The sequence below is a fragment of the Hypanus sabinus genome, chromosome 7 (genome assembly GCF_030144855.1).
Source record: "Hypanus sabinus isolate sHypSab1 chromosome 7, sHypSab1.hap1, whole genome shotgun sequence".
In the NCBI taxonomy this organism is placed as follows: Eukaryota; Metazoa; Chordata; class Chondrichthyes; order Myliobatiformes; family Dasyatidae; genus Hypanus; species Hypanus sabinus.
In genome coordinates, this window is record NC_082712.1 from 178,459,856 (window position 1) to 178,486,039 (window position 26,184).

The 26,184-nt window shown below is 41.8% G+C and overlaps 1 protein-coding gene and 1 non-coding gene across 2 annotated transcripts in view; both read left to right on the top strand.

Annotated features, from left to right (window-relative positions):
• Nucleotides 1-498: 498 nt before the first annotated feature.
• Nucleotides 499-26,184, top strand: part of LOC132397437 (eukaryotic translation initiation factor 4 gamma 2-like) — a gene marked incomplete at its 5' end in the record, with an annotated part of 32,198 nt that continues 6,512 nt past the window's right edge. The window contains 21 exon segments of the mRNA XM_059976230.1: nt 499-519; nt 522-577; nt 5,084-5,149; nt 7,930-7,998; nt 11,471-11,573; nt 12,456-12,590; nt 12,711-12,777; nt 13,129-13,280; nt 14,291-14,401; nt 15,134-15,217; nt 15,305-15,403; nt 15,489-15,630; nt 16,623-16,783; nt 17,796-17,909; nt 18,304-18,432; nt 19,621-19,719; nt 20,719-20,934; nt 21,487-21,745; nt 22,587-22,791; nt 24,336-24,541; nt 25,382-25,503. Coding sequence (XP_059832213.1) covers nt 499-519; nt 522-577; nt 5,084-5,149; nt 7,930-7,998; nt 11,471-11,573; nt 12,456-12,590; nt 12,711-12,777; nt 13,129-13,280; nt 14,291-14,401; nt 15,134-15,217; nt 15,305-15,403; nt 15,489-15,630; nt 16,623-16,783; nt 17,796-17,909; nt 18,304-18,432; nt 19,621-19,719; nt 20,719-20,934; nt 21,487-21,745; nt 22,587-22,791; nt 24,336-24,541; nt 25,382-25,503 — 2,616 coding nt within the window.
• On the top strand, nt 17,942-18,143 carry LOC132397597 (small nucleolar RNA SNORD97). The gene has a single exon (XR_009513410.1). It is a non-coding gene; the product is annotated as a small nucleolar RNA SNORD97 (small nucleolar RNA).

Genomic DNA, 26,184 nt, shown 5'->3' on the forward strand with positions numbered 1-26,184 from the left:
GTGTTTGCCGTGTTCGTTAGTATTTGGAGTGCTCTCGTCACCCGTCCACCCTTTCTCTAGTTTGTTTATTTTCCGTATCTTCCATATACGGTGATATATCCTGTATTTTGCTGGCTTTGATCAATTTTCCTAGCCCCTTCTCCCCCGTTCCTCTCTATGCCTCTGATTGTGGTCCTTTGTCTGTAGGTGTTGAGCCCACCCATCGTCTCTTTTTACCACTCTCGGGTCGATGGAAAAATAATCTTGCTTTTCATGGCTCCGTGACATCATTGATCAAAAGGTTTTTGATTGAGCCAGTTTTTCCGGCATTTCGTCAGACCTGGGTGGTACGGCCATTTTCCCCTTTGTTCAGTACTGTTCCTCCTTTTGTACGTTGGACTGGGTGGAGTAAGGTGGTGATTCATCATTGGGCAGATGCCCTGTTAGATCACTAGGCTGATTGTTTTATTTTCTCTCTCTCCTAGGTAACTCTTTTTCCCTTCCCTTCCCTTTAATATTCTTCTTTTGGAAGTTTTTCGTTTTGTCAAGCCGCCAAAGTGGAGAGTGTGATTGCAGAAGGGGTTGCTTCTCGTTTCAGGTACCTTGTGCTGTTAACTGCTTTTTAATTGCTGTTTGTAAGGAAGTAGCAGGGCACAGCAAATGTTAATTTCTGAGGTAGTAATTTTTTTAGTTGTATAGATTTTCAAAAGACCATTAGACACGAGAGTAAAACTGTCGTTTGGCTCATCAGGTCTGCTCCACCATTCCTTCATGACTGATTTATTATCCTGCTCAAGCCCTTTCTACTGCTTTTCTCTATAACCTTTGTCACCCTGGCTAGTCAAGAAACTGTAGGCCAATGTTTTAAATATACCCAATGACTTGGCCTCCACAGCCACCTGTGACAATGAATTCAATAGGCCCGCCACCCTCTGGCTAAAGAAATTCCTTCTCATCTGTTCGAAATGGATATCCCTCTATTGTAACCTCTCATTCTCACCCCATCTGCTTATCTATGGTTTTCTTTATATGATGGGTTTCAATGTGATTACCCTTCACTCTTCTAAACTCCAGCGAGTACAGGCCCAGAGCCATTCAACACTCCTACATTAACCCTTTCATTCCTGGGATAATTCTTGTGAAACTGTTTTCTAACTTCCAATTCCTGCCTTAGAATTGTGATGTGCTTAAGTATTAATTCATTTTCACCCCTGTGTACTAAATTGCTTTATTCTTGGAAAAACTTTAAGCATGGTCAGTATTTTAGTATCAAATGTAGCTGCCTGTACATTGGTAATGCTCACAAGTGGGGTTAACCGATTGAATGTAAATAAGTATTGGTCAGGAAATTGGGATTGTATCCCCACATAGATTGAAAGAGGTGTGCAACCATGTCTTCACTGAAACATGGCAAAGTCTTAATCTGAGACTCAACCATATCCCTTCAGAGATGCTGCCTGACCTGTTGAGCTTCTCGCATTTTTGAGGTGAAGTTGTGATTAAATTGGCACAGTACTGTGGTTAACTTTTGACTATCCTTTTGAAGTTACTTGGCATGGCAGTGAATGTACATTTTTCTGGTTTTCCACTTTAGTGTAACTTTCCTGTAATCCCATGGGCTCTTAACTCGGTAACAAGCCTCATGGGTGGCACCTTGTCAAAGGCCTTCTGAAAGTCCAAGTATACAACATCCACTACTTGTAATCTTAATTAATTCCAACAGTTTGTCAGGCAAGATTTTCCCCTAAGGAAACAATGCTGAATTTGTCCTATCTTGTCCTGTGTCACCAAATACTCCATCACCTTATCCTTAACAAATCTTCCCAATCACTAAGGTCAGGCTAACAGGTCTATAACTTCCTTTCTGCTGCCTTCCTCCTTTCCAGAGTGGAGTGACATTTCCAATTTTTCAGTCCTCTGGCACCATGCCAGAGTCCAATTATTTTTTGAAAGATCATTAATGCCTCCACAATCTACTGCTACCTCTTTCAGATCCCCAGAGTGTAGTTCATCTGGTTCAGGTGATGTCTTTTAGCTTTTTGAGCACCTTCTCCCTTGTAATAGTAACTGCACTCATGTCTCTTTCTTCCACATCCTTCAATCCCTGGCACATTGTTAGTGTCTTCCACGATGAAGACTGAGTTCATCTGCCTTGTTATTTCTCTGTTGTCATTTTCTAGCGGTCTTATGTCCGTTCTCATCTCTTATTTTTATATACTTAAAGGCTTTTTCTATCCACCTTGACAATTGTTTGCTGGCTTACTTTCATATTTCATCTTTTCTCCTATGATTTTGGTTGCTTTCTGTAGGTTTTTAAAGCTTCCCAATCCTCCATCTTCCTGCTAATTTTTGCTTTTACATTGACTTTGACTTCCCTTGTGCTATGATTATACTATTTTGCCATTTGAGTATTGCTTTGTTCTTGGAATACATCTATCCTGTAGCTTCATTTTTTCCTAAAACTCAAGCCATTGCTGCTGTGCTGTCATTTCCTTTATTCTGCTGCATCAGACTCTACTTTCTCCCTAACAGTTTCAAGTTGAACTCAATCATATTGTGATCACTATCTTCTAAGGGCTCCAGTTCATTATGTAACACCCAGTCCAGTATCACTGATTACCTTGTAGGCCAAAAGACAGACTGCTCTAAAAAGCCATCTTGTAGACATCAACAAACTTACTCTTGAGATCCATCACCAACCTGATTTTCCCAGTTGAAAACTCATGACTCATAACATTGCTCTTTTGACATACCTTTTCTATTTCCTGTTGTAATCTGTGGTCCACATCCCAGCTACTGTTAGGAGTCTTGCATATAACTGCCATCAGGGTCCTTTTATCCTTGCAGTTTCTTAAACCCACAAGGATTCAACATCTTCTGATCCTATGTCACGTCTTTGATGACTTGATGCTATTCTTTACCAGCAAAGCCACACCAACCCCTCTGCCTACCATCCTATCCCTCTTGATACAATGTGTAACCTTGGACATTCAGTTCCCAATTACAACCATTTTTCAGCCATGATTCATTGATGGCCATAACATCATAACTGGCAATATGTAATAGTGCAGCACGATCATCCACCCTCTTCTATTCTGTCATTGAGATATAACACTTTGAGTGCTGCATTTTCTACTCTTTGTGATTCTGCAACCTTAGTGCACTGATATTTAACCTGCTGGCTACTATTTTGTCCTATCATCTGCCTGTCCTTTCTGACTGCATGCTATCTTTGCTTTTTTTTTAACCATCCGTTGTATCTGGAGTTCCTTCATTCCAGTTCCCATACCCCTTCCAAATTAGTTTTAAACGCTTCCCAACGGCATCTTCTGTTACCTGCCCTGTGTTATTTCCTAATATCTCATACCTTTCTTATGCTCAGTTCTACTCGTAAAGCCTCACTAGATGGGCTCTGCAGTTGGTCCTGAGTGTGCATTGCTTTATCTTTTCCCCTGACTAGTAATGCCTTCAGCTCTTATCATGTCTGAAACAAAGGAATCCTGGAATAATGAGCTGGCAGTCCTGCCCCTCCTGCAGTCAAGTCTTACTGATGGCTGCAGTTTCAAAATTCCATGTGCTCATTCATTTCTTTAAGCTCGTCCACCTTTTCTGCAGTACTCCTTGTATTGAACTATACATAGCTTGGGACATTAGTCCCACCATGATCAATCTTTTGTTTCCTGACCATTTTCTGCTAGAGTATTAGTCTCTCTCCGGTTCAGGTGCAAGCCATCCCTTCTGCACAGGACTCAACTTCCCTTGAAGACAGTCCAGTGAAGGTGGGTCCAGTCTTCCAAAAATATGATGCCCTCCCTCTGCACTAACTCCTTTGCCATGTGTTAAACTGTATCAGCTTCCCATTTCTGATATCACTAGCACGTGACATGGAAAGTACAACCCTGGGGATCATATCCTTTAACATCACCTCATCATCCATCCTACCCATGTCATTGGAACTGGCGGGGACCGTAAGTGCTCTCCCTCCCATTTAAGACTGCTTTGGACTTGATTTTGGCACCCGGCAGGCATCAAACCATCCAGCATCTCTATTTTTTCCACAGAATCTCCTCTATCTGTTCACCTAATCATCAAATCTCGTCACTGGCTCACCTCTTCCCTTCCTTCTGAGTCACAGAGCCAGGCTCTGTGCTAGAGACTTGACTGTTGTGGTTTTCCTCTGCTAGGCCATCCTCCCCACCTATCCCCATCCCCAAGCAGTATCCAAAGTGGATACTGTTTTATCCTTTCCTTTAAGGAGAACATCTACAGGGGTACTCTGCAGGGACTAGCTATTCCTTCTCTTTCTCTCCAGTTGCCTGTGTCCTGCACCTTGGTTGTAACACCTCCTTTTATGTCCAATCAGTCCCTCAGCCTTCTGAATGATCCAAGAATTTTTAAAAAATCTACCTGCGCCTCTCCCCCTTGCAGCTGAACAAGTCAACACCTGAATTCCCCACTTCAACACTGTCCCCCTCATGCAGTAGCTGCTCTGCTTAATGCAAATTTTTTATTGGTTCTTGCCAAGTGTCTAATTGTGTGCAATTAATTGCTCCTGCTCGCCTCTTCGCAAGCTGACTCCTCAGGACTGTGATGAGCAAAATGGGTAAAGTATTCAGTTGCGCCAAGTCCATTTTGAGCACTTTTTATTTTCAAATTAACAGTTTCATTTCCCCAGGACACTCAGCACAGAGCATCAATGGTGCACATTGCAGTGGCTGCCAGCCCAATTCCAAGATGATGCCTCAGGCATTGATTGTTGTAACCAGTTGGCTTTGCTGGAATGGAAGATGTCACTCTGGGGCAGTAGGTTCATTGATTACACTATTGCTGGTTCATCTGAAGTTTGAGACCCTCAATCCTGAATACTGGAAAATTCTTGTTAGTGTCTCCTGCTGCTGACAGCAACAAATATCAACTTCAGTTGGAGGCTAGACTTCAGTTCTTATTTTGCCCTTATTAGAGATTATTGGTTTTTCTAGGCTGGCCTCTCTTCTTGGTGGAGATGTATTGCTATCCATTACCTGTAGTAAGAAGTGTGAGTTTATGCAATATTTAAAGTTGTGCCAAAGTAAATAAGGCCTTTACATTATTTTCGTACCTTTAGTGCTTCTTCGGGCGGAGGAGGAGGTAGGGGTGCGCCTCAGCACTATCCCAAGACTGCCAGCAACAGGTAACTATTAACTCTTTGAAGGTTCTTCCATTTGTGTGTCTTAAGTTATGAAAATGTGCTGCACCATAGGTGAAATAACTGCATATATACATCGTTAAATGGGTTGACCATAGGACATAGGAGCAAAATTAGGCCATTCGGGAATTGACCTGCTTCGTCATTCCATGGTTGATTTATTAACTCATTCTCCTGCTTTCTTCCTGTAACCTTTGATGCCCTGACTAATCAAGAACATACCAGCGTCTGCTTTAAATATACCCAATGATTCTGGCCTTAGACTTTCCCACTATAGGAAGCATCCTCTCCATGTTGCTCTATCTAGGCCAGGGGTCAGCAACCTTTACCACTGAAAGAGCCACTTGGACCCGTTTCCCACAGAAAAGAAAACACTGGGAGCCGCAAAACCCGTTTGACATTTAAAATGAAATAACACTGCATACAACGTTTTGTTTTGCCTTTATGCTATGTATAAATAAACTATAATGTGTTGCATTTATGAAATTGATGAACTCCTGCAGAGAAAACGAAATTACATTTCTGCATGCAACAAAAACATTTTGAACTCCGAAAAAAAGACGTTGGGTTGAAGGTTACTTTTAAGTAAAATACTCAACGTCTATTTGAGTCCTTCTTGTATTTATGAAAAACGCCAAACTTAAATTTGCCGCCAGCAGCAAACCAAAAATAACGTCAGCCAGCTGTCAACCTGAAAAATAAAAGGACTATTTCACTGAACAATGAAAACATATGAATATACGTAAAATAATACGCAATTAAAATATTTATCATACTTCTTCAGGTTGACTCACACCTGACAATGCAGTCGTATTCAGTAGGGATGGATCGATGCTTAGGGGAGTGACCGGGAAGGATAATGTGTTTTTTTCCTCTCTGAACTCACAGAAGCGTTTCCCAAACGATGTTTGCATTGCGATGATTGCAGAATGTAAATACTCCGAATTTATCATGTCGTGACATTGTTTGAACTCTCTCAAATTGGGGAAGTGAGACAATGTGCCTTTCTGTAAATCTCTGGCAAGCAACGTCAACTTGCGCTCGAATGCAAAACATCCTCCAACATGTGCAGGGCTGTACGTCCTTACCCCGTTGAAGAGCTGTGTTCAGCGTGTTCAGGTGCGCTGTCATGTCTACCATGAAGTGTAGCTTTTCCAGCCACTCTGGCTGTTCCAGCTCAGGAAAGTTGAGCCCTTTGCTGCCCAGGAAAGTTTTCACTTCTTCCAGACGCGCGACAAAGCGTTTCAGCACCTCCCCTCTGGACAGCCAGCGATAAAAACACGTTGTAGCGGTTGCTACACGCAGTCAGTAAACTGCAGTCAAAGATAGCTTTATTCGAACTAAACAGCCTTGCTTTTAAGCCTCCCTCAACCCGCCCCCCATGGGCGCGGATGCTGCAAAAGACACGTACTCACAAACCCCCGTAGGCTATCTCCCTTAGCCTGAACGCTGGCTAATTGTGAGCCGGTTCGGATGTGTCAGGAAATGGGTCGCCACAACGTCTTATTTAGATTGTACAAGATCACCATAATCTTCAAATTTAGATTTACATTTCAAAAACTAACAAACTAACATAAAATACATATTAATTAAATACTGATCATGTAGCGGTGTGCTACACGCAGCGCTAAAATTACGACACGGAGTCGGTAACTGCAGTCGAAGGAAAAAAACTTTATTCGAAATCTTCAGCCTCACTTTTAAGCCTGCCTCAACCTGCAGAGGCTCCAAAGCTCTGTGCTCGCAAACCCCCGTAGGCTATCTTATTGTGAGTCGGTTCGGATGTGCCAGGAAAAGGGTCGCCACAACCAATTATTTCCCAAAGCAACAGGGAGCCGCAGCACAGACGTAAAAGAGCCACATGTGGCTCCGGAGCCGCGGGTTGCCGACCCCCGATCTAGGCCCTTCAATATTTGATTGGCTTCAGTGAAACCCCGTGTGCAGAAATCAAAGTTATTCCCTGGCATATTAGTAGTTACAAATACTTGCATCAGTAAATATTTAATTCCTGTCTTTAAGCGCACAGGAGCGTAATGGTTAGCACATCACTTGACAGTGCCAGTGACCTGGATTAAATTCTCGCCACTTCAGTGCCTCTGAAGATCTACTGGTAGTGGGCTCATTGGGCAGTGTAAATTGTCCTGGGATTAGGGTGGGTTAAATCGGTGGGTTACTGGCCAGTGCAGGCTCATTCCAAGCAGTATCTCTGGATAAATAATGTCTTAATCGTAGCCATTTGGCAGTATACAAATCACGAAAAAATCTGCAGATGCTGGAAATCCAAGCAACATACAAAATGCTGGAGAAACTCAGCAGGCCAGGCAACATCTATGAAAAAGATCACAGTTGAACCTGAAGGGTTTTAGCCCGAAAAGTCGAATGTGCTTTTTTTCCATAGATGCTGCCTAGCCTGCTGAGTTCCTCTGGCATTTTGTATTTGGCAGTATATGTTGGGATTTGCTGTATGCTGGTATTTTTGTTGTTACTGGGATTTTGACTACCCCAAAGGGTTGTTACAGCATCTGTTAACTTTGCCTGAATAGTAGATCAGAATAAATCTCGGAAGTGTATGGCGCTTTGTTAATAAATTTACTTAGAACTTTGAGATTAGTGGTGATGAATTGTTTTGAGCAACTGTTATAGACTCTGTTCCTATCTCTCGACAGCCGGTTCCTGGGGGGGGGGGATGTTCTCCCTCTTCTCCCCCCACCCCCCCCCCCCCCCCCCCCAGGGCCTAGCGGTCAGAGATGGGTACCTTCATGAAGCACTAAACGAGATGTCAACTCCTTGAATGAGAAAGAACGACAAGATGGAATCTTCAGGAAAGTCAGAGGGTGAGTTTATTTAATAGGTTAACTTGTACTGGTGCGTATTTGGTGTGCAGTGTTTAAATCAGGAATCTTGAATGATATTTTTTGGGAGGGAGTATACTGTGAGCAGGCTGCTTTGGTGGCTGTGTAAATTTACCTTGTACTGCTGTGAGTGAAGTGGGATTTTTCAGTCAGGTTTAATATCACTGGCATATGTCATGAAATTTGAGGCAGCAATATATTGCAATACACAAAAAAATATAAATTATAATGATGTTTCTTTGGGAGGCTATAATATTTGACATGTCCCTTTGACCCTTGCCTGTTCACAGCCAAGCTTGGGACTTTGTCCATGGCAGAGTTTTGTTTATTCTTAGATCAACAGCATTGCATGAATTGCATTCTTTAATTTCTGAATGGGTTGAGAGAATTATGAAGTTCTCCCTTGGCAGTGTGAATTATTATGTGTGAGCCTTGACTAATTTGGTGGGATGTCCTTGTGACAGATTAGCAGTCTGGCATGCTTTACAACAGATGATTAGGATAATGGCTATAGACAGAGTGACATTGCACGTCCTCCAGACATGCCCTGCAGCTTGTGAATTTTCAAGTGTTGAACAGTATTAAGTCCATCATTTGAGAAATGGAGTTCTTTCTTAAGTTAAATGTGATTATTTCTGTTGTGTGCTTCAGCTGCAATGGAAGCATCATGATATGGTTCTGTTCTTTAGGATTTGCAGTCATTTGTAAATGTTAATTGATGAATCTGTTGGCTGTGAAAGGATTGGGCTATCTTGTTCTCTGGTTTGTATCTTTGTTTTCTCAAGGCGTGTGGTTTACAGTGCTGTGGTCTCTATTTTCACTGCTTGTTCAATCTCCCGTTGCCATGTCAAAATAAATAGCCCAGTCTGATACAGATTCACATGAATCTTGTCATATCTGTGTTATGCTTGTGGATATAAGCTTTGCCATAATCCTTTAATCTGGGTGGGTTATGGTTCAGCACTTCAACTTCAGGGTAGCCTTAGCTTCCAAGGACATGAAGGAAAGCAGTACATCATTTGTGCATTTGATCATGCATGATTGGCCGGGCTGCGCAGTTATGCTCTTCATAGTTCTATACACCTCTAATCAGGCCCTCCTGGCAACATCCTTGTAAATCTCCTTAGCACAATCCCCAGTTTAATCCTTTAGTTTGGTATGCAAAACTAAACAAATATTGGAAATTTACCTTTGTCAATGTCTTGTACAACAGCAACATTACAAAGGTTCATTTATTATCAAAGTACACAATTCTGATAAACTTTTCCAAATAGCCACAGAACCAACAGAGAATGACAGCATGATCATTAACCCACAAATCCCTAGCACCCCACCCCCCCCATACAAGAAACACAATCTGAGCAGGTTCATTGACCACTAAATACCCCTCCCCGCACACGTAAATGAGAAAGATCGGGCAAAAAAACACGGAATATATATTTTTTTAAAAACTGGAGTGGGTTTAGGAGTCTATAGTTCAAGCCTCTATCTGAAAAGCAAGTCGCCGGTACTCACCTTCCATTTTCATCTGTTTCAGTTGCTCCCTCATCACTTGGGAGTTGAACATCAGCTTGCAGCCTTGCCATGAGGTTTGCAATCTGCCTCTGCCTCCCAGTACCCTCCTGGAGACTGCAGAGCGTTGGAACACCTTAACGATCTCCAAACTGCAAATCACAGGCTCAAACAGTTTGTCACATACAAGACATAAAAGAAGTGAAATAAATGGTTTCATGTTCTATCCAGATGATGTCAAGCAAAGGAGAGTTGTACACAGACTCCATTATATCTTCTCTACTCCGTCCTAACTGAAGGCCAGTCCCTCCCAACTGCTGTGATGCCACTTTCAGGGATCTGTCCTTGTAGGTTCCCCTGTTCTACACTTCCCAGGACCTTGCAGTTGACTATCAATGTCCTGCTCTGATTTGTCTTCCCAAACTGCAGCTTTTCACACTTCAAATTAAACGTCATTTACCGCTCCATGGACTAGTTACCAAGCTGATCAAGGTTCATCTAAATCCTGATGACTAACTTTACTCAGTCACACCACTTATTTTTGTCATCTGCAAACAAACTGTGTTTTATACTTCCTTGGGCCTAGTATTGACCTCGAGGGAACGCTGCTATTCAGGAAAAACAACCTTCCACTATCATCCTCTGGTTTCTACCATCAAGCCAATTGTATATGAAATTAGCTAGTTGTCCAGCTGGAACCTCAAGGCTTTTCTGAAGCCCATATAAACCATGTCTGTAGCCCTGACTTCATTGATATTGGACATGAACTGTGCAGACTATTCATGATCAACCTGTCTTTTGAGTTGTTTGTATGTTAATCTCAGGATCCTGTTAAGTAAATTATCTGCTACAGATGTTGGCTTTACTAGTTCCCAGGTTTTTCATTTTTGGCCTTTCTTAACTGTGGAGTGTGGGGGTGGGTGGGAAAGAGTCTGCCTCTCTATGCTTTTCATAATCCTTACTTGTCACCAAACAATTGATACTAGAGCGTACAATCATCACAGTGATATTTGATTCTGTGCTTCGCGCTCCCTGAAGTACAAATCGAAGTAAATATAATAAAATTTTAAATTATATATCATAATTAGAAAGTGAAAGTAAGGTAGTGCAAGTCAGGTCCGGATATTTAGAAGGTACAGCCCAGATCCCTGTCAGGGTCCGTTCAGCAGTCTTATCATAGTTGGAAAGAAGCTGTTCCGAAATCTGGCCGTACGAATCTTCAAGCTCCTGAACCTCCTCCCGGAGGGAAGAGGAACAAAAAGCGTGCTGGCTGGGTGGGTCATGTCCTTGATTATCCTGGCAGCTCTGCTCCGACAGCGTGCAGTGTAAAGTGAGTCCAAGGTTGGAAGATTGGTTTGTGTGATGTGCTGGGCTGTGTTCACGATGTTCTTTAGCTTCTTAATCTTGTGCCTCTGTCAGGTTAATGTTTTGCTCCAGGGAAATCAAATCCATCCTATCAAACCTAAAGATTTTCATTCCGTGTAGCATCCTGATGAATCGCTGCACTCCTGGGGCAGTCCCATCCTTCATGACATTTTAGAACAGTGCAGTATTGCAAGTGTAGCTTAACCAATGTTTTGTGAAGTAATGTAACCTCCAACAAATATTGTTCATTCTACTTGAGAACAGTTTTTAAACATTGGCTGATTTTAATGATGGAAATTATGATTATTCATAAACTTATTCTAGGTACTCAAGTCGATGGACTGCTTCATATTTTATCTAATGCATAATTCTATCTAATCCATTTTTTATTATCCATGGTTCATAATTTGTATTTTGAATTCATGAACAGCTTTAATTCTGGCATGTTTTTTAAGAATAGCTTGAATGCTTTGCCTCGTCTTGGTGTTCTGGGAAATTACCCAGCAGTGATGTCTTGATTGGCTCTCAACTTGAAATTCGTCAGTTTGGTACATTAATCATCTGGTTTCTCTTGCAGCATTTTGAACAAGCTTACTCCAGAGAAGTTTGACAAGCTATGCCTTGAGCTCCTCAATGTGGGTGTAGACTCAAAACTGGTCCTAAAAGGGATCATTTTACTGGTGAGTTCAAAAATAGCTTGGCTGCTACTCAGATTAATTTTTACAGTATGCAGCCTAACTTAACTGTTAAGTTATTTGTCCTCTGCAAGCTTCTTATTTTCATTATTGTCCTACCAAATGTTTCCCGTTCTTTCTGATTTGTGGATTCTCTTGCTTGCTTCTATTTGCTTCATCTATTTTGTAAGGTAATGAATTCGCATTCACTTTCTAAAATTTCTTGTGATTGTTAAGCTCATAATTTCAAGAGCAGAAGTAGGCCATCCCATCACTAATATTATTATCCCTCTCAAACCCATTCTCTTGCCTTCTCCCTGTAATCTTTGACACCCTGACTAATTAGAACCTGTCAGCCTCTTTAAATATACCCAGTGACTTGGCCTCCACAGCTGTCTGTGCTCATTGAATTCCACAGATTCGCCACACTCTGGATAAAGAAATTCCTTCTCATCTGTTCTAAATGGACTTCCCACTATTCTAAGATTGTGTCCACTAGTTAAAGTACTTGGCTCCTGTTGCTTCACTGCTGCTCCAGTTTACATATATTTTGTATGATAAATGACGAGAATGTGCTTGGAAGTGGGTACAGAACGGATGTCGGGTAAGTTTTATGCAGTGTCGAGTGTGTGGAAAGGGCTGCTGGCGACTGGTAGAGGCAGACACAATAGGGTCTTTCAAGGGGTTCCTGGATAGGTACATGGAGCTTTGAAAAATAGGGCTATGGGTAACCCAAGGTAATTTCTAAAGTAAGTACATGTTTGGCACAACTTTGTGGGCCAAAGGGCCTGTATTGTGCTGCAGGGTTTCTATGTTTCTAAAGCATTTTGTTGCTTTACTCAACACTGAGAATATTTTGCTTTGATTTGGAATCTTTCCCTGCTGTAGATAGTAGACAAAGCCCTTGAAGAGCCCAAGTATAGCTCACTGTATGCTCAGTTATGCCTGCGTCTAGCAGAGGATGCTCCTAACTTTGATGGCCCAACTCCAGAGGGTTTGCTACAACAACACAAGCAAAGTACGGTAAGCAGAATTCACCCCAATGATTCTAGTGCTGTTGGCTTGTCTGCACATTGATAGATGCATTGGATCTTGCCTCTTAAAAAATTTTTTTTTTAATTACTTGTTACCTTTTCTTTCCAGACATTCAGGCGCCTTTTGATTTCGAAACTTCAAGATGAATTTGAAAACCGTACCAGAAATGTCGATGGTGGGTACAATTTTAATTATCTTAAATGCAAATTATTTTATTTAGAATATCACAGAATAGGCTTTTCCTGCTGTTTGAGCTGTGCAGCCCAGCAACCCACAGTTTTAACTCTAGCCTAATCATGAGTCAATTTACAATGTCCAATTAACCTATAATTGGTACATCTTTGGACTGTGGAGGAAACCAGAGCACCTGAAGAAAATCTATGTGCACACGGGAAGGAACATACAAAGTTGCTTACAAAGGGCATTGGAATTGGTCTCTGAACTCCAATGCCTCAAACCTTAGTAACATCATGTTAATCACTAAATTTCGTGTAGTCTTAACAAAACATTATTTTTGTTTGCTTAGTCTATGACAAGCATGATGGCCCCCTCTCAAATGAAGAGGAAGAGCAGCGGGCTATTGCCAAGATCAAAATGCTGGGCAACATCAAATTCATTGGAGAGCTTGGCAAGCTTGATCTTATCCACGAATCTATCCTTCATAAGTGCATCAAAACAGTAAGTCTCTTGGCTTTTATGCTTTTTGTTTCTTTCCCGCTTGTTGTAGGTTGTGAACATATGAGCTTTCAGTAGAGCAACTCGCACAAAATGCTGGAGGAGCTTAGCAGAACAGGCATCATCTGTACTTCTTCCTCTCTGCCCACCTTATTCTTCCCCCTTTCCAATCTTGATGATGCGTCGACTTTTTATTCATTTCCATAGTTGCTGCCTGACCTGCTGAGTTCCTCCAGCATTTTGTGTTGCACTGGATTTCCAGCATCTGCAGAACCTCCATTTATAGTTTTCAATAGAAATGTCTGGCTGGAATGTGGGAAGGAGTAGCATCTGAGGCTTTGGGAGCCAAGACAAGTTGGGATAGGGCATTTTGACAATGTATTGATTAATAGATTTGAAAGCTTAATTGTTTTATAATGTTACTGGATGGTCTTTTTCCCAGGATAGACACATCAATAATAGTGGCCATCTCTTTAAGATGAGAAGGGGATTGTTTTAAAGCCCATATGACATGGGTACAGAATTGGGACATTTGTCCCATCAAGTCTTTTGACCGATTTATTTTTCCTCTTAGCCCCATTCTCCGCCTTTTCCTTGTAATCTTTGATGCCCAACTAATCAAAAACCCATAAACCTCAATTTCAAATGTGCCCAATAACTTGGTCTCTACAGCTGTCTGCAGCATTGGATTCAACTGATTCATCACCCTCCTCATCCCTCTATTCTGAGGTTCCGTGTTCTGTTTAGGAAACATCCTCACCCCAGCCACTCTATCTAGGCCTTTCAAAATTTGGTAGGTTTCAATTAGATCCCCTTTTTTTGTTCTGAAATCCAGTGAGTACAGGCCCAGAGTCATCATATGCTCCTCATGTTAACCTTTCATTCTTGTGAACTGCCACTGGACTCTCTACAATGCTGGCACATCCTTTCTTAGATAAAAGGCTCAAAACTGCTCACAATACTCTGTGGTCTGACCTATGCGTTACATCCTTCCTTGCCATTTTTTCCCTCAGCTTTTGGAAAAGAAGAAGAGGATCCAACTTAAGGATATGGGGGAGGATTTGGAGTGCCTCTGTCAGATAATGAGGACAGTAGGACCTAGACTAGACCATGAAAAGGCCAAGGTAAATGGATATTGAGCTATTTTCTGCATGCATTTAATTGTTTCAGTTAAAACATAAACATGCCAAGTAGATTGTAGCTAGCCGGGTACAGAATGGTCATATGAGCCATGGTCCCTTTGAGCTACAAGTGAATGAATTGGACTTAACAAAGTGGATTTGGCATCCTTCAATCTTAGATGCTGTCCCTGACTGGGATTTCACCTCCACTGAAAGTCCTCTTTTGCTTGTTATGGCTGAAACATCTACAGAGTAGTGCACCTTTTTGCTGTACTTTGATTTGTGTGCATCTGACAGTAAGCTTGGTATTCACAAATTTTGCTGTGACAGGTTAAGCTTCTGTTTGACTTGGCCATACTTGAAAAGGACTTGATAGATTGATTTATTTAATTCAGGCCCTTCAGCCCTAAAGAGTCACACCACCCACCTAACCTAATCACAGGACAAATTTACATGACCAATTAACGTACTAGCCATTATGTCTTTGTGATGTGGGAGGAAATGAGAGCACCAGGAAGAAATGTGTAAACTCCGTACAAAAATGTATGCTGGAATGAATTGAACTCTTGACACTCATAGCTGTACTAATGTTGCACTAACTACTATCTACTGTGACGCCCTACTTAAACGTCTTCAATGTCGTTATTAATTTATAAATTATCTAATATGATTAATCAATGTCATACTGACATGTTTAATTTAAGCTTAATATTTGGAAATTTCTGCTCTTTCTAGTCTCTAATGGATCAGTACTTTGCCCGGATGCGTTCCTTGATGCAAAATAAGGAATTGCCAGCTAGGATTCGTTTCCTGCTGCAGGTAACACGTGTGGTTTTGACTTCATAATTGTGCTTTTTAAACAAAATCAGGAGTGTGAAACAGCAGCTTTATCCCCCTTCTGACCAGGATACTGTGGAGTTGCGTGAGCACCGCTGGGTTCCTCGCAAGGCTTTTATTGATAATGGACCAAAGACGATAAACCAGATTCGTCAAGATGCAGTAAAGGTGAGTTGTTATGAAACTTTGCGTTTCAGATTCAGGAGAAGAGAATTTTTTGAACTGTGGTTCATATTTCTGGTTTTGTGTGCAGGATTTGGGAGTTTTTATTCCGCCAACCATGGCTCAAGGAATGAGGAATGACTTCTTTCTGGAGGGACCTTTTATACCACCTGGAAGGAAATTTGATAGAGACCCACTTGGAGGACTTGCTGATATGTTTGGACAAATGCCGGGTAAGTCCAAAATAAACTTATCAAGGTGATTCGTTTTCTTGTGAGCATTCACAAAGTACAAAGAAACATAACTGAATCAATGAAAGATGGCACACAGCAAGACAAATGGACCAATGTACAAATGACAACAAACTGCAAATACAAAAAGAAAAATAAGCACTAAACTAAACAAAGTAAAATTTCTTATCAAATTATGTTACCATCAAGAAGATGGTACACTGAAGGCACATTGTTTTTCAGGATTCAGGAACATCACTTTCTCTGCCATCTGATTTCTAAATGGGCACAGGACCTATGACATAACAATACAGCACAGTACAGGCCCTCCGGCCCACAGTGTTATGCCAACCCTTAAACCCTGCCTCCCATATAACACTCCACCTTAAATTCCTCCATATACCTGTCTAGTAGTCTCTTAAATTTCACTAGTGTATCCAAATATAAGCACTATCTTGGTGGTACTTACTTGTTTTTTACACTATTAATCTTATGTTAACTGTTTAATAGACAAGTAATTAATGTAACTCAGCTTTTTCTCTCATGTATGTCATTGTACTTCTGTTATATAGTTCATAAATTTCATGACATGACGGTGATACTAAATCTGATTCTGTTAAATACTGCCGAGATTTCATTTTCTTGCGAGTAGTCATAGAAAATACAAAGAAGTTCGGTGAATTAATGGAAAAACGCACACGAGGCAAACAGCCAGTGTGCAACTGACAATAAACTATCAATACAAAAAGAAAAAAAAACAAAATAATAATAAATAGTAAGTATCGAGAATGTGAGTTGGAGTCCTTGAAAGTGAGTCCATAGTTTGTGGGAACAGTGATGAGGTGAGTGAAGTTATCTCCTCTGGGTCAGGAGATGGCTGAGGGGGTAATAACTTCCTGAACCTGGTGGTGGTATTGGACTCTGGGTTTTAGAAGTGCCTTTCAGGCATGTTTAATATCCTTTCTGAAAGTGTCTTTTTTCTTTATGACTTGAAGGTAGTGGAATTGGTACTGGTCCAGGCGTAATTCAAGACCGATTCTCACCTACTATGGGGCGACATCGTTCCAACCAGCTCTTTAATGGCCATGGTGGGCATGTTCCTCCTCAGTCACAGTTTGGGGACATGGGAAGCAAGTCTTTCCTTAAATCTAACCAGGTGAGAGATGGGAACATTTCATGTCACTTTAGAACAGTTGATTTAAGTTTGTTCTTGTGTATATTCATTAATGCAGTCCGACCCACAAGTTTGCCAACTTCCTTTGTAATGGCCTAGTAGGCAGCCTAGAAGTGGGATTATACTATCCTTGAATTAATTGAAAAGTGGGACAAGTTGGTGGGATACTTTTGCATTTAATAAAAATTTGTAGGTCAGATCAATAATTATCGTAATTGGTAGGTTGCATCCCCAGTCTGAAGGAGGTAAGTAGTTTGTTATTCCTGGCTTGTGCAGCTTGTGATCAGCTGAGATTTGAAGAGTGTAACTTATAGTTGAACTACCCAACTGAATAGCTGTATTCTATAGCTGCTTTTAATATCAAAAATTACCTTGTTTACTTCAAATAAGTTGAACGAAATTCCTTGTAGCGGCTAACCTTGTGTAATACAGAGCTTTCAAGACCTTGTGGTAGCGAACTGATTGGATTTTGCTTGCAATGGCATTTTGTGGTTTCCATACCACGGATGTTCCCTGCCCACCCCTTTCCTCCCCAGGGTGAAATAAAGCCCCTAGAAATGCTCACCTTACTGATAGGGTTAATGTTTCTGAAGAGGCTGGTACCAGAATGGGACTTGAAATGGATTATTTAATAGGCAAGTAAATTTGAAGTTAACCGAGATGCACCTCTGCAAACCTGCTTGATGAGCAGCCAGTCACTGGCATCACTTTGCCCGTGGTTACTGGGCAGCTGAAGTCTTGCAGAGTGCATGTTCGAGGCTGTCCCTTGTGATTTGTGTGTTGTCCTTCTGAGTCGAGCCTTGTGGCTTCCTATACTTGGGATGTGGCTGTCTGTGGAAACAGCCCCTGGTTGCTGGTGGACAAAAAGTACTGGTGTTGCAGGGTGTGGAGTCAAGGACTTGGCTCGGCCGCTGGTTGGGCATGTTTGTCCTGTTAAAGCTGAGGCTGGCAGCAGGTAGTATTGGCACAAGGAAGTGACAGTGTTCTATTACAGGGACAGATCCAGCATTACCACGGACAAAACCAGGGACACTCATCCCAGCAACCAACTCAATCCAAGGGCATGCCTCCTCGGTTCATAAAGAAAGGACAGATCAATGCAGATGAGGTAATCTGAATCTGGACATATTCACTGGTTCGGTGCCCAATGATTAAGGAATGACGCGTTATTGCGAGGACTAATCTGGCAAGCCATTCTTTCCATTTGACTCACTTGACCTCTCTTGCCAATTTCTCTCTGCCCCCCCCCCCCCTCACTCTATTTGCTTTGTCCTTCCCCCTCTCCAACCTGTCACGGATAGCTGGCCAGTGTCCTGTGAGCGTGGTTAAGAAATGAGGGCAGCCACACAAGTACCTGACAAAGTAACCAGCTGTTCTTCAGATATTTGGATCTGTATTAAGCTTTTTCGAAATGTTACATATCTGCATGCAGTACTAACTGTGTGTGTGTTTCTGTGTTGTAGGCAGCTGCTGAGTTTGTTATTTGCCTTTTCTATTTGCAGATCAGTTTGAGGCCTGCACAGTCATTCTTGCTGAATAAAAATCTAGTGCACAAACTTCAACCGCAAACACCAACTATGATCCCACCAAGTGCACAGCCTCCTCGTACTCAGACACCACCCCTGGGGCAGGTATGTGTTTAAGCACTGCTCAATTTGCTTGGTAAAATTCTAACACGTTCCTTTAGATACTATAAGACCATAAGATATAGGAGCAGAATTAGGCTTTTGGCCCATTGAGTCTGCTTCACCAATGTATCATGGCTGATCCAATTTTCCTTCTCCTGCCTTCTCCCTGTATCCCTTCATACCCTGACCAATCAATGATCTATCAACCTCTGCCTTAATAGACAGTAGGTGCAGGAGTAGGCCATTCAGCCCTTCTAGTCAGCTCTGCCATTCACTGTGATCATGGCTGATCATACACAATCAGTACTTCATTCCTGCCCTCTCCCCATATCCCTTGACCCCACTTATCTATAAGAGCTCTATCTAACTCTCTCTTGAATGCATCCAGAGACTTAGCCTTAAATATACATAGAGGCCTCCACAGATGCCTGTGGCAAAGAATTCCACAGATACACCACTCTGGATAAAGAAATTCTTCCTCATCTCCATTCTAAAAGGATGCCCCTCTATTCTGAGACTGTCCCCTCTGGTCTTAGACTCTCCCATCATAGGAAACATCCTCTCCACATCCATTCTATCAAGGCCTTTCACTGTTCAATAGGTTTCAATGAGGTCACCCCTCATTCTTCTGGATTCTAGTGAATACAAGCCCAGAGCCTGTAACTCAAGACTATAACTCAGTCTTGGCAAAATAAGGATTTATTATCTAGAACATTAAGCCCTCAACGTTATGCCAATCTTATAACCTTCTCTAAGGTCAATCTACCTTCCCCTCCTACATGACCCTCTATTTTTTTGTCATTTAAGAGTCTTAACTATCCTTAATGTATCTGCTGCTGTCCAATCTGACAGTGTGCTCTTTGCAACCACCACTGAAGAAATCTGCCTCTGACATTCCCTCTATACTTCCTCCATAAAATAATGCCCCCCCCCCCCACCCTGGTAAAATGTCTCTGCCTGTCTGCTCAATCTTCGTCTCGTAACATCTTGTAAACCTCCTTCGTTACCACTCTTCCTTTGCTGCAAAGAAAAAGCACAATGCTCGATGTTGTGAATTTTGTTTTGCAAGTTCGATGCAGTTCCTCATTAGAGAGGAATGATTTAAATTTTGACCTTCAAATATTTCTCTAATTTTTAAACTATTTAACATTGTAGCTTCACTATTGAGTGGTAACATCTGTTTCTTGTCAGCCCCCTCAACTAGGTCTCAAAACAAATCCACCCTTGATTCAGGAGAAGCCTGTGAAGAACAAGAAAGCACCTTCCAAAGAAGAACTGCTTAAACTGACGGTGAGTGACCTCACAGTTTTTAGATTGGGATGCTAGGGAGAATTGTATCTTGAGTAGGTAAGATAATCTGGTCACGTTCTACATCCAATTAGTCTTCACTGTCTGGCTTACAGTGGTTTTAGGGGCCAGTTTAATTTGTATAGTAACAATTCTCTGGTACTTCAGCCGATTTGATCATATAGAATAAATGGTTCAGTGACATGGCCAAATGGGGTCTGTAGTACAGTAATGTTCATATCCATAGAACAGTACAGGCCTTTCAGCCCACATGTTGTGCTGACCTTTTAACCTACTCAGCGATCAATGTAATCCTTCATAGCTCTCCAGTTTTCTGTTATTCACATGCCCATCTTAGTTTCTTAAATATCCCTAATGTATCTGCCTTAAACGCCACCCTGGTCAGTGTACACACATCCACCACTGTGTATATATTTTTTTAAAAAAACAGCTCCCTCTGACATCATCTGTCTTGTCATAGCTGGTGGTGGGGGGGGGGGGAGAGAATGCGTGCTAATGGGAATACCCCACTAATTAAATGCTCCCAATGGCCTGTCTTTCAAATAGCCTCTGACGGAAGGAGTAAAGCCGCTGTCCTGTTCAATGCTGACTGGCAACTCCTGCAGTGCTACTGGTGCTAAACGGCATCTGTCTCTGGAATTCCTTAAGATTTATCAACTTCAAGGAGAGTGGAGTCCTGCTGTATGGCAACAGCTTGCTTTCCGTACCATGCCAACATAATATCATTGACAGATCCAGACGAGCAGAAGGCCTCATGACATTCTCACCTCCCCCATCCCATGCTTCCCTCTAATCATCTTAAAATGATATTTCCTTCGTATTCAGAAGTGCTGCTTTCAATATTAAAAGTTGCAATTGTTATGCACCTTGACAGTCTGAACCTCTACTAGTAAAACTTACTACCCTCGAACACCACTGTGAAGATTTTTTTTAAAGCTTCATTTTAGTTTCTCACAATGGTCAATTTTTTTCTTTTTGCAGGAAACTATCCTAACAGAGTATCTGACAAAGGTTAACATTAAAGATGCTGTTAATGGAGTGAAGGAAATGAGGGCACCAAAACCTTTCCTGCCAGAAATGTTGAGCAAGATGATTGTGTACACTCTCGATCGCTCAGATGAGGACAAGGAACAAGCCAGCAGTTTAATAGATGCTCTCAGGCAGGAGGGCCTTGTTACGGGTGAAAATTTCATGCAGGTAATTTGGGAGTATAAGAAGTTGAGTTATTTGTCATGCTGGATTTATTCTTTTCGGTGTCCACTGCTGAATGACATTTACAGAATATAGTGTTATAGCTGTTGTCATACATCTGTATGAGGAGCATTTGATGGATCTGGGCTTATACTCGTTGAAGTTTAGTTATAATGACGGAGGATCTCATTGAAGCCTATCAAATATTGAAAGTCCTAGATACAGTGGACTTGGAGAAGATATTTCCTATTGTGAGGGAGTCCAAGAACAGGGGGTGGTGTATCTTGAAGTCATTGCCATAGACAAATGTGGAGGCCAAGTAATTGGGTGTGTTGAAAACCGGTTGATGGGTTCTTGGTTTTATTTCGGATGTCAAAGATTACAGGAAAATGGGGTAGAGGAATAATCAAGTCAGCCATGATGTAGTAGCAGAGCAGACTTGGCTGATTTTGCTCCTATGTTTCATGGTCCTAATTTTAAACCAGGTAAAGTGATTATTGATAATGGCAGAGCTACCTTGTAATTTTCTTGTTAATGGAGTCTGTTTTTTGTTTTCAGGCTTTCTTGAATGTATTGGACCAGTGCCCCAAGCTGGAGGGGGATATCCCGCTGGTGAAATCTTACTTGGCCCAGTACGCAGCGCGTGCTGTTATCTCAGAGCTTGTGACCCTTCTGGAACTTGCCCAGCCCTTTGAGAATGGAACCCAATTCCCCTTGTTCCTTCTTTGTCTACAGCAGCTTGCCAAATTGAAGGATCGAGAGTGGTTGACTGACCTTTTTCAGCAGAGCAAAGTCAACATGCAGAAGATGCTACCAGGTTTGTGAATCTGAGGGATAGTGTCATTAAGGTGTGAGCCTTTGGGGTGGTGGCTAATGCATAAGAGCATAGAAAGATGGCATTTCATTGCAGATAATGTGTTGGAATGAAGAACTGGAATTAGTTTTATTATCACAGAAACGTATTGTGAAAATTCCAGTTGTGGATTCCCAGTTTTTGCTGGGTGTAATCTTAAACTTACCTGGCATTAACTCCGGGTTTAAATCCTGCTTTTCTATGCATCCTCCTTTAGAATTGGGCTAATTTCCATGTCTTGAACTTTCTTGCATCAGAGGTTACAGAACCTGCTTGTGTGGTTGGAAGTACTCTTGATGTAGATCCACTGACCACATACACCTCTGCTCTGTTTGCAAGTGCTGTAAACCTACCATCACGTTTTCAGTCACCTCGGTAGAGCCCGTACTCATCTTCTCTGTTTCTTTATCTTGTATTGAACACCGTTTGGAAAGCCATTTTGTTTTACTTGCATTACAGCAGTCTTTCACTTCATCTCCTTCCCTATCTTGGATCTTTTATCCTATTCTCCCCTCCTCCAGTCCTTGCTTTCTCAGCTCTTCAACCATCAGTGTTCCCTCTGAGTCACTGTTGCTCACCTATTTTCTGACTGACTCAGATTTGTTGATTTGATCTGATCTTTTTCCCAGTTGATTTGCAATGCTTTCATGGGGTGGTAAGTGGTTAGCGGAGCACCACTTACCGGGTTCAGTTCCTGCGTGTTTTCTCTGTGTGGGGTTCCTCCCACAAAGACCTACTGGTTAGTAAGTTAATTGTTACTGTGCTGTATGTCTAACTTTAAAAAATAAAGTTTCTGTATCTACAGAAATTGACCAGAACAAGGATCGCATGTTGGAGATACTAGAAGGCAAAGGACTCAGTTTTTTGTTCCCACTACTGAAATTGGAGAAGGAGTTGGCAGAACAAATTAAGAATGACCCGTCCCCTCAAGCCATTTACAAGTGGATCAAGGATAACATTTCTCCCAAATTGCACACAGATAAAGGATTTGTCAACATTCTTTTGACCAGGTACATCTGCCAATGCTGGAGATTGTAAATAGTCCCGCATCTTAAAAGGAAAGCAGCAGCTGTTTTTCATTTGGAAGAAGGGAGACAGCTTCTGTTCTCTGAAGTACTGCTGCTTTGCTACCTTGGGGCTTGGTTTTCAGGGATCCTGTTTGAAAATAACTCGTCAGTCCAGACTGCATATTCTGGTCCTAGAATATACATAGTATAGCACAATACATATCCTTTGGCCCTCAGTATTGTGCAGACCTTTTTAACCTACTGTCTGAGATCAACTAGCTCTTCTTTGTCACGTAGCTCTCTTTTTCTGTCAACCATGTCTCTTTAAATATCCCTAAATGTACCACTACCCCTGGCTGAACCTCCATGCACCCACCACTGATTTAAAACAAACAGCTACCTGTGACATCCCAGAATACTTGATCACCCTTTTAGCCATTTCTGCCCAGGAAATGTCTTGACTTTACATTTAATCTATGTCTCATCTTGTTCACAAGACGTCCTGGAGATCCTTGAACTGTGTGGCTGAGTTCCATATGCCCCTCGGTGTCCATAGTTATGCTATAGACGAATCATTATCATCCAAAAATAAGTATTACAAGGCCAACATGTCCTCTTACCCTTTTTGCTTTTGTTATTCCCTGGCTAAAGATATTTCTCATCTCTGCTCTAAATGGATGCTCTTCTATTCTGAGGCTGTGCCCTCCAGTCCATCTCCTACCCCCCATCCTCATCACATTCTACAGGGGTTGTATTGAGAGCATCCTGAGCAGCTGCATGGTTCGGAAATTGTACCATCTCAAATCGCAAGACCCTGCAGCGGATAGTGAGGTCAGCTGAGAAGATCATCGGGGTCTCTCTTCCCGCCATCAGGGACTTTTACACTACATGCTGCATCCACAAAGGAAACAACATTATGAAGGACCCCATGTACCCCTCATACAAACTCTTCTCCCTCCTGCCGTCTGGGAAAAGGCTCCGAAACATTTGGGCTCTCACGACCAGACTATGTAACAGTTTCTTCCCCCAAGCTATCAGACTCCTCAATACTCAAAGCTTGGGCTGACACCTTGCCCTATTGTCCTGTTTATTATTTACCGTAATGCCTGCACTGTTTTTGTGCACTTTGTAGTTTTCGTAGTTCAGTCTAGTTTCTTTGTACTGTGTCATGTAACACCATGGTCCTGAAAAATGTCTCATTTTTACTATGTACTGTACTAGTTATGGTGGAAGTGACAATAAAAGTGACTTGACTTAGACTCTTCCTCTATAGGAAATGTCTTCGCATCCACTGTATTTAGGCCTTTCAATGTTTGATAGGTTTCAGTGAGACCTCCCTGCTCAATCCAGTGAGTAGTCCCAGAGCCATCAAATGATATTCAAACTTCCTTCTCCCTTCAAGCAGAAGATAGAAGAGACCCACTTCCCCCTATTCTAAACTTTAGTGAGAATAAGAATCAAGTGTACTAATTCTGAGGTTATGAAAGGGATGCAAGTTGGCTCTGGTGTTTACAGGACCTTGCATAAACTGTTTGCTATTCTTGCAGCTTCCTGCAACACATTTCGAAGATGGCCCCGGCTGAAAGTGCTGACCCAACAGGTGTTCCTTCCAAGGATGTGTTGGAACTTGAGAAGCAGCTGCTCCTGTCTTTTAAGCCAGTAATGCAGAAGTTCCTGCACGATCACACGGAGCTGCAGGTTAGCGCCCTATATGCATTGCAGGTGCACTGCTACACTCATAACTTCCCCAAAGGTAGGTTCCATGTTCATTCTGGCCTTCCTTCTCTCTTGTTTCTCTCGTCTATGATGGGAATAAGCAGAAGTGACAGTGATGTTGGTGTACTGGTTTTGTTTGTGCTTTGGACTTTTATGATTTCACTTTTTTCTGTCAGATTGTTTCTTGTGTTCATTTTGAAAGTGGCAGTCATACTGTCTTGAAACTTGAAATTGTTTATTCACTTAGCTATACAGTGCAGATTAGACCCTTTGAGCCATGCTGCTCCAGCAACCCCCATCAACCCTGGTTTAACTCCAGCTTAATCACGGGGTAGTTTACCATGAGCAGTTAACTACCCAGTACATCTTTGGGGAGCTGCAGCTTCTGAGGGAAAACCCAACCATGTGGAGGACGTACAGGGACTCCTTAATGATGACATCGGAATTGAACTCCTAACACCTGAGTTGTAATGGTGTTGTGCTAACTGCTAAGCTGCTGGGGCACCTTTGAGCAGTGCACACAAGATGCTGGAGGAACTCGAGGGTCAGGTTGAGTTTATTTTCATTCAGCTGTACATGTGTATACCACCAGATGAAATGGCATTTTTCTGGACCAAGGTGCACAATACAGTGCAAAACACAAGCACATGCACACACTCTTGTGATACAAATTTAAAAAGTAGAAGTATAATGCTATTGGTATTTTAACGTGATGAGGTCTGGATGATCTAAACCCTTTACCAGTCCTGGAACGTTGACTGTTAATTCCCCTCCATAGGTGCTGCCTGACCTCGGTTCCTCCAGATTTTCTGTTGTATCTGCAGAATCTGGTGTTGGCTGTTAGTTTTGTTAACCTAGTATACTGCTTCAATTACAGGTATGTTACTGCGCTTTTTTGTGAACTTTTATGACATGGAAATAATTGAAGAGGAAGCCTTCTTAGCATGGAAAGAGGATATCAGCCAGGAATTTCCAGGAAAAGGCAAAGCTTTATTCCAGGTATTTACATGTGTACATGTATCAGTTTTTGAGCTGAATCAAAATCAAGTTTCATACCAGTGGCATATGTTGTGAATTTTTTTTGTGGCATAATACATACTAATAAAAATGACAATAAGAAATGTTTTAAAAATTAGAGTAAAAAGGGAAAAGGAAATGAATGGGTGTTCATTAGATGTCTTAAAAGAATGTTCCTTACTGAAATGTCCGTGGCTGTGACTGGGTTTCAGCTGTAGTAGTCCTGAACAGAAATATTTGATTCCTATCAGAGCTGCGTACAATGAGTCTGTACTTAACGGCACAGTCCTGCACTTGTGAAGGATCTTCAGCAATTTAATGTTTCATTCTTGCAGTGTAAGGAAAGGGTCGCTTTGGAATCTTTTGCAAGTATTGCATTGTTTAATAAGATGTAGGAGCAGAATTCGGCCATTTAGCCCATCGCATCTTCTCCGGCATTCCATCGAGGCTGATATATTATCCCCCTCAACTCTATTCTCCTGGCTTCTGTCATATTTTTGATGCACTTACTGATCAAGAACATATCAACCTTCTTTTTAAATATACTCACTCCATGGATGTCCGTGATAGAGTTCCACAGGTTTAATACCATCTGACAAGAGAAATTCCTCATCTGTTAATCAGTGTTACACAGCATCTCACTGACTGCTCAGTGTAGCCCAA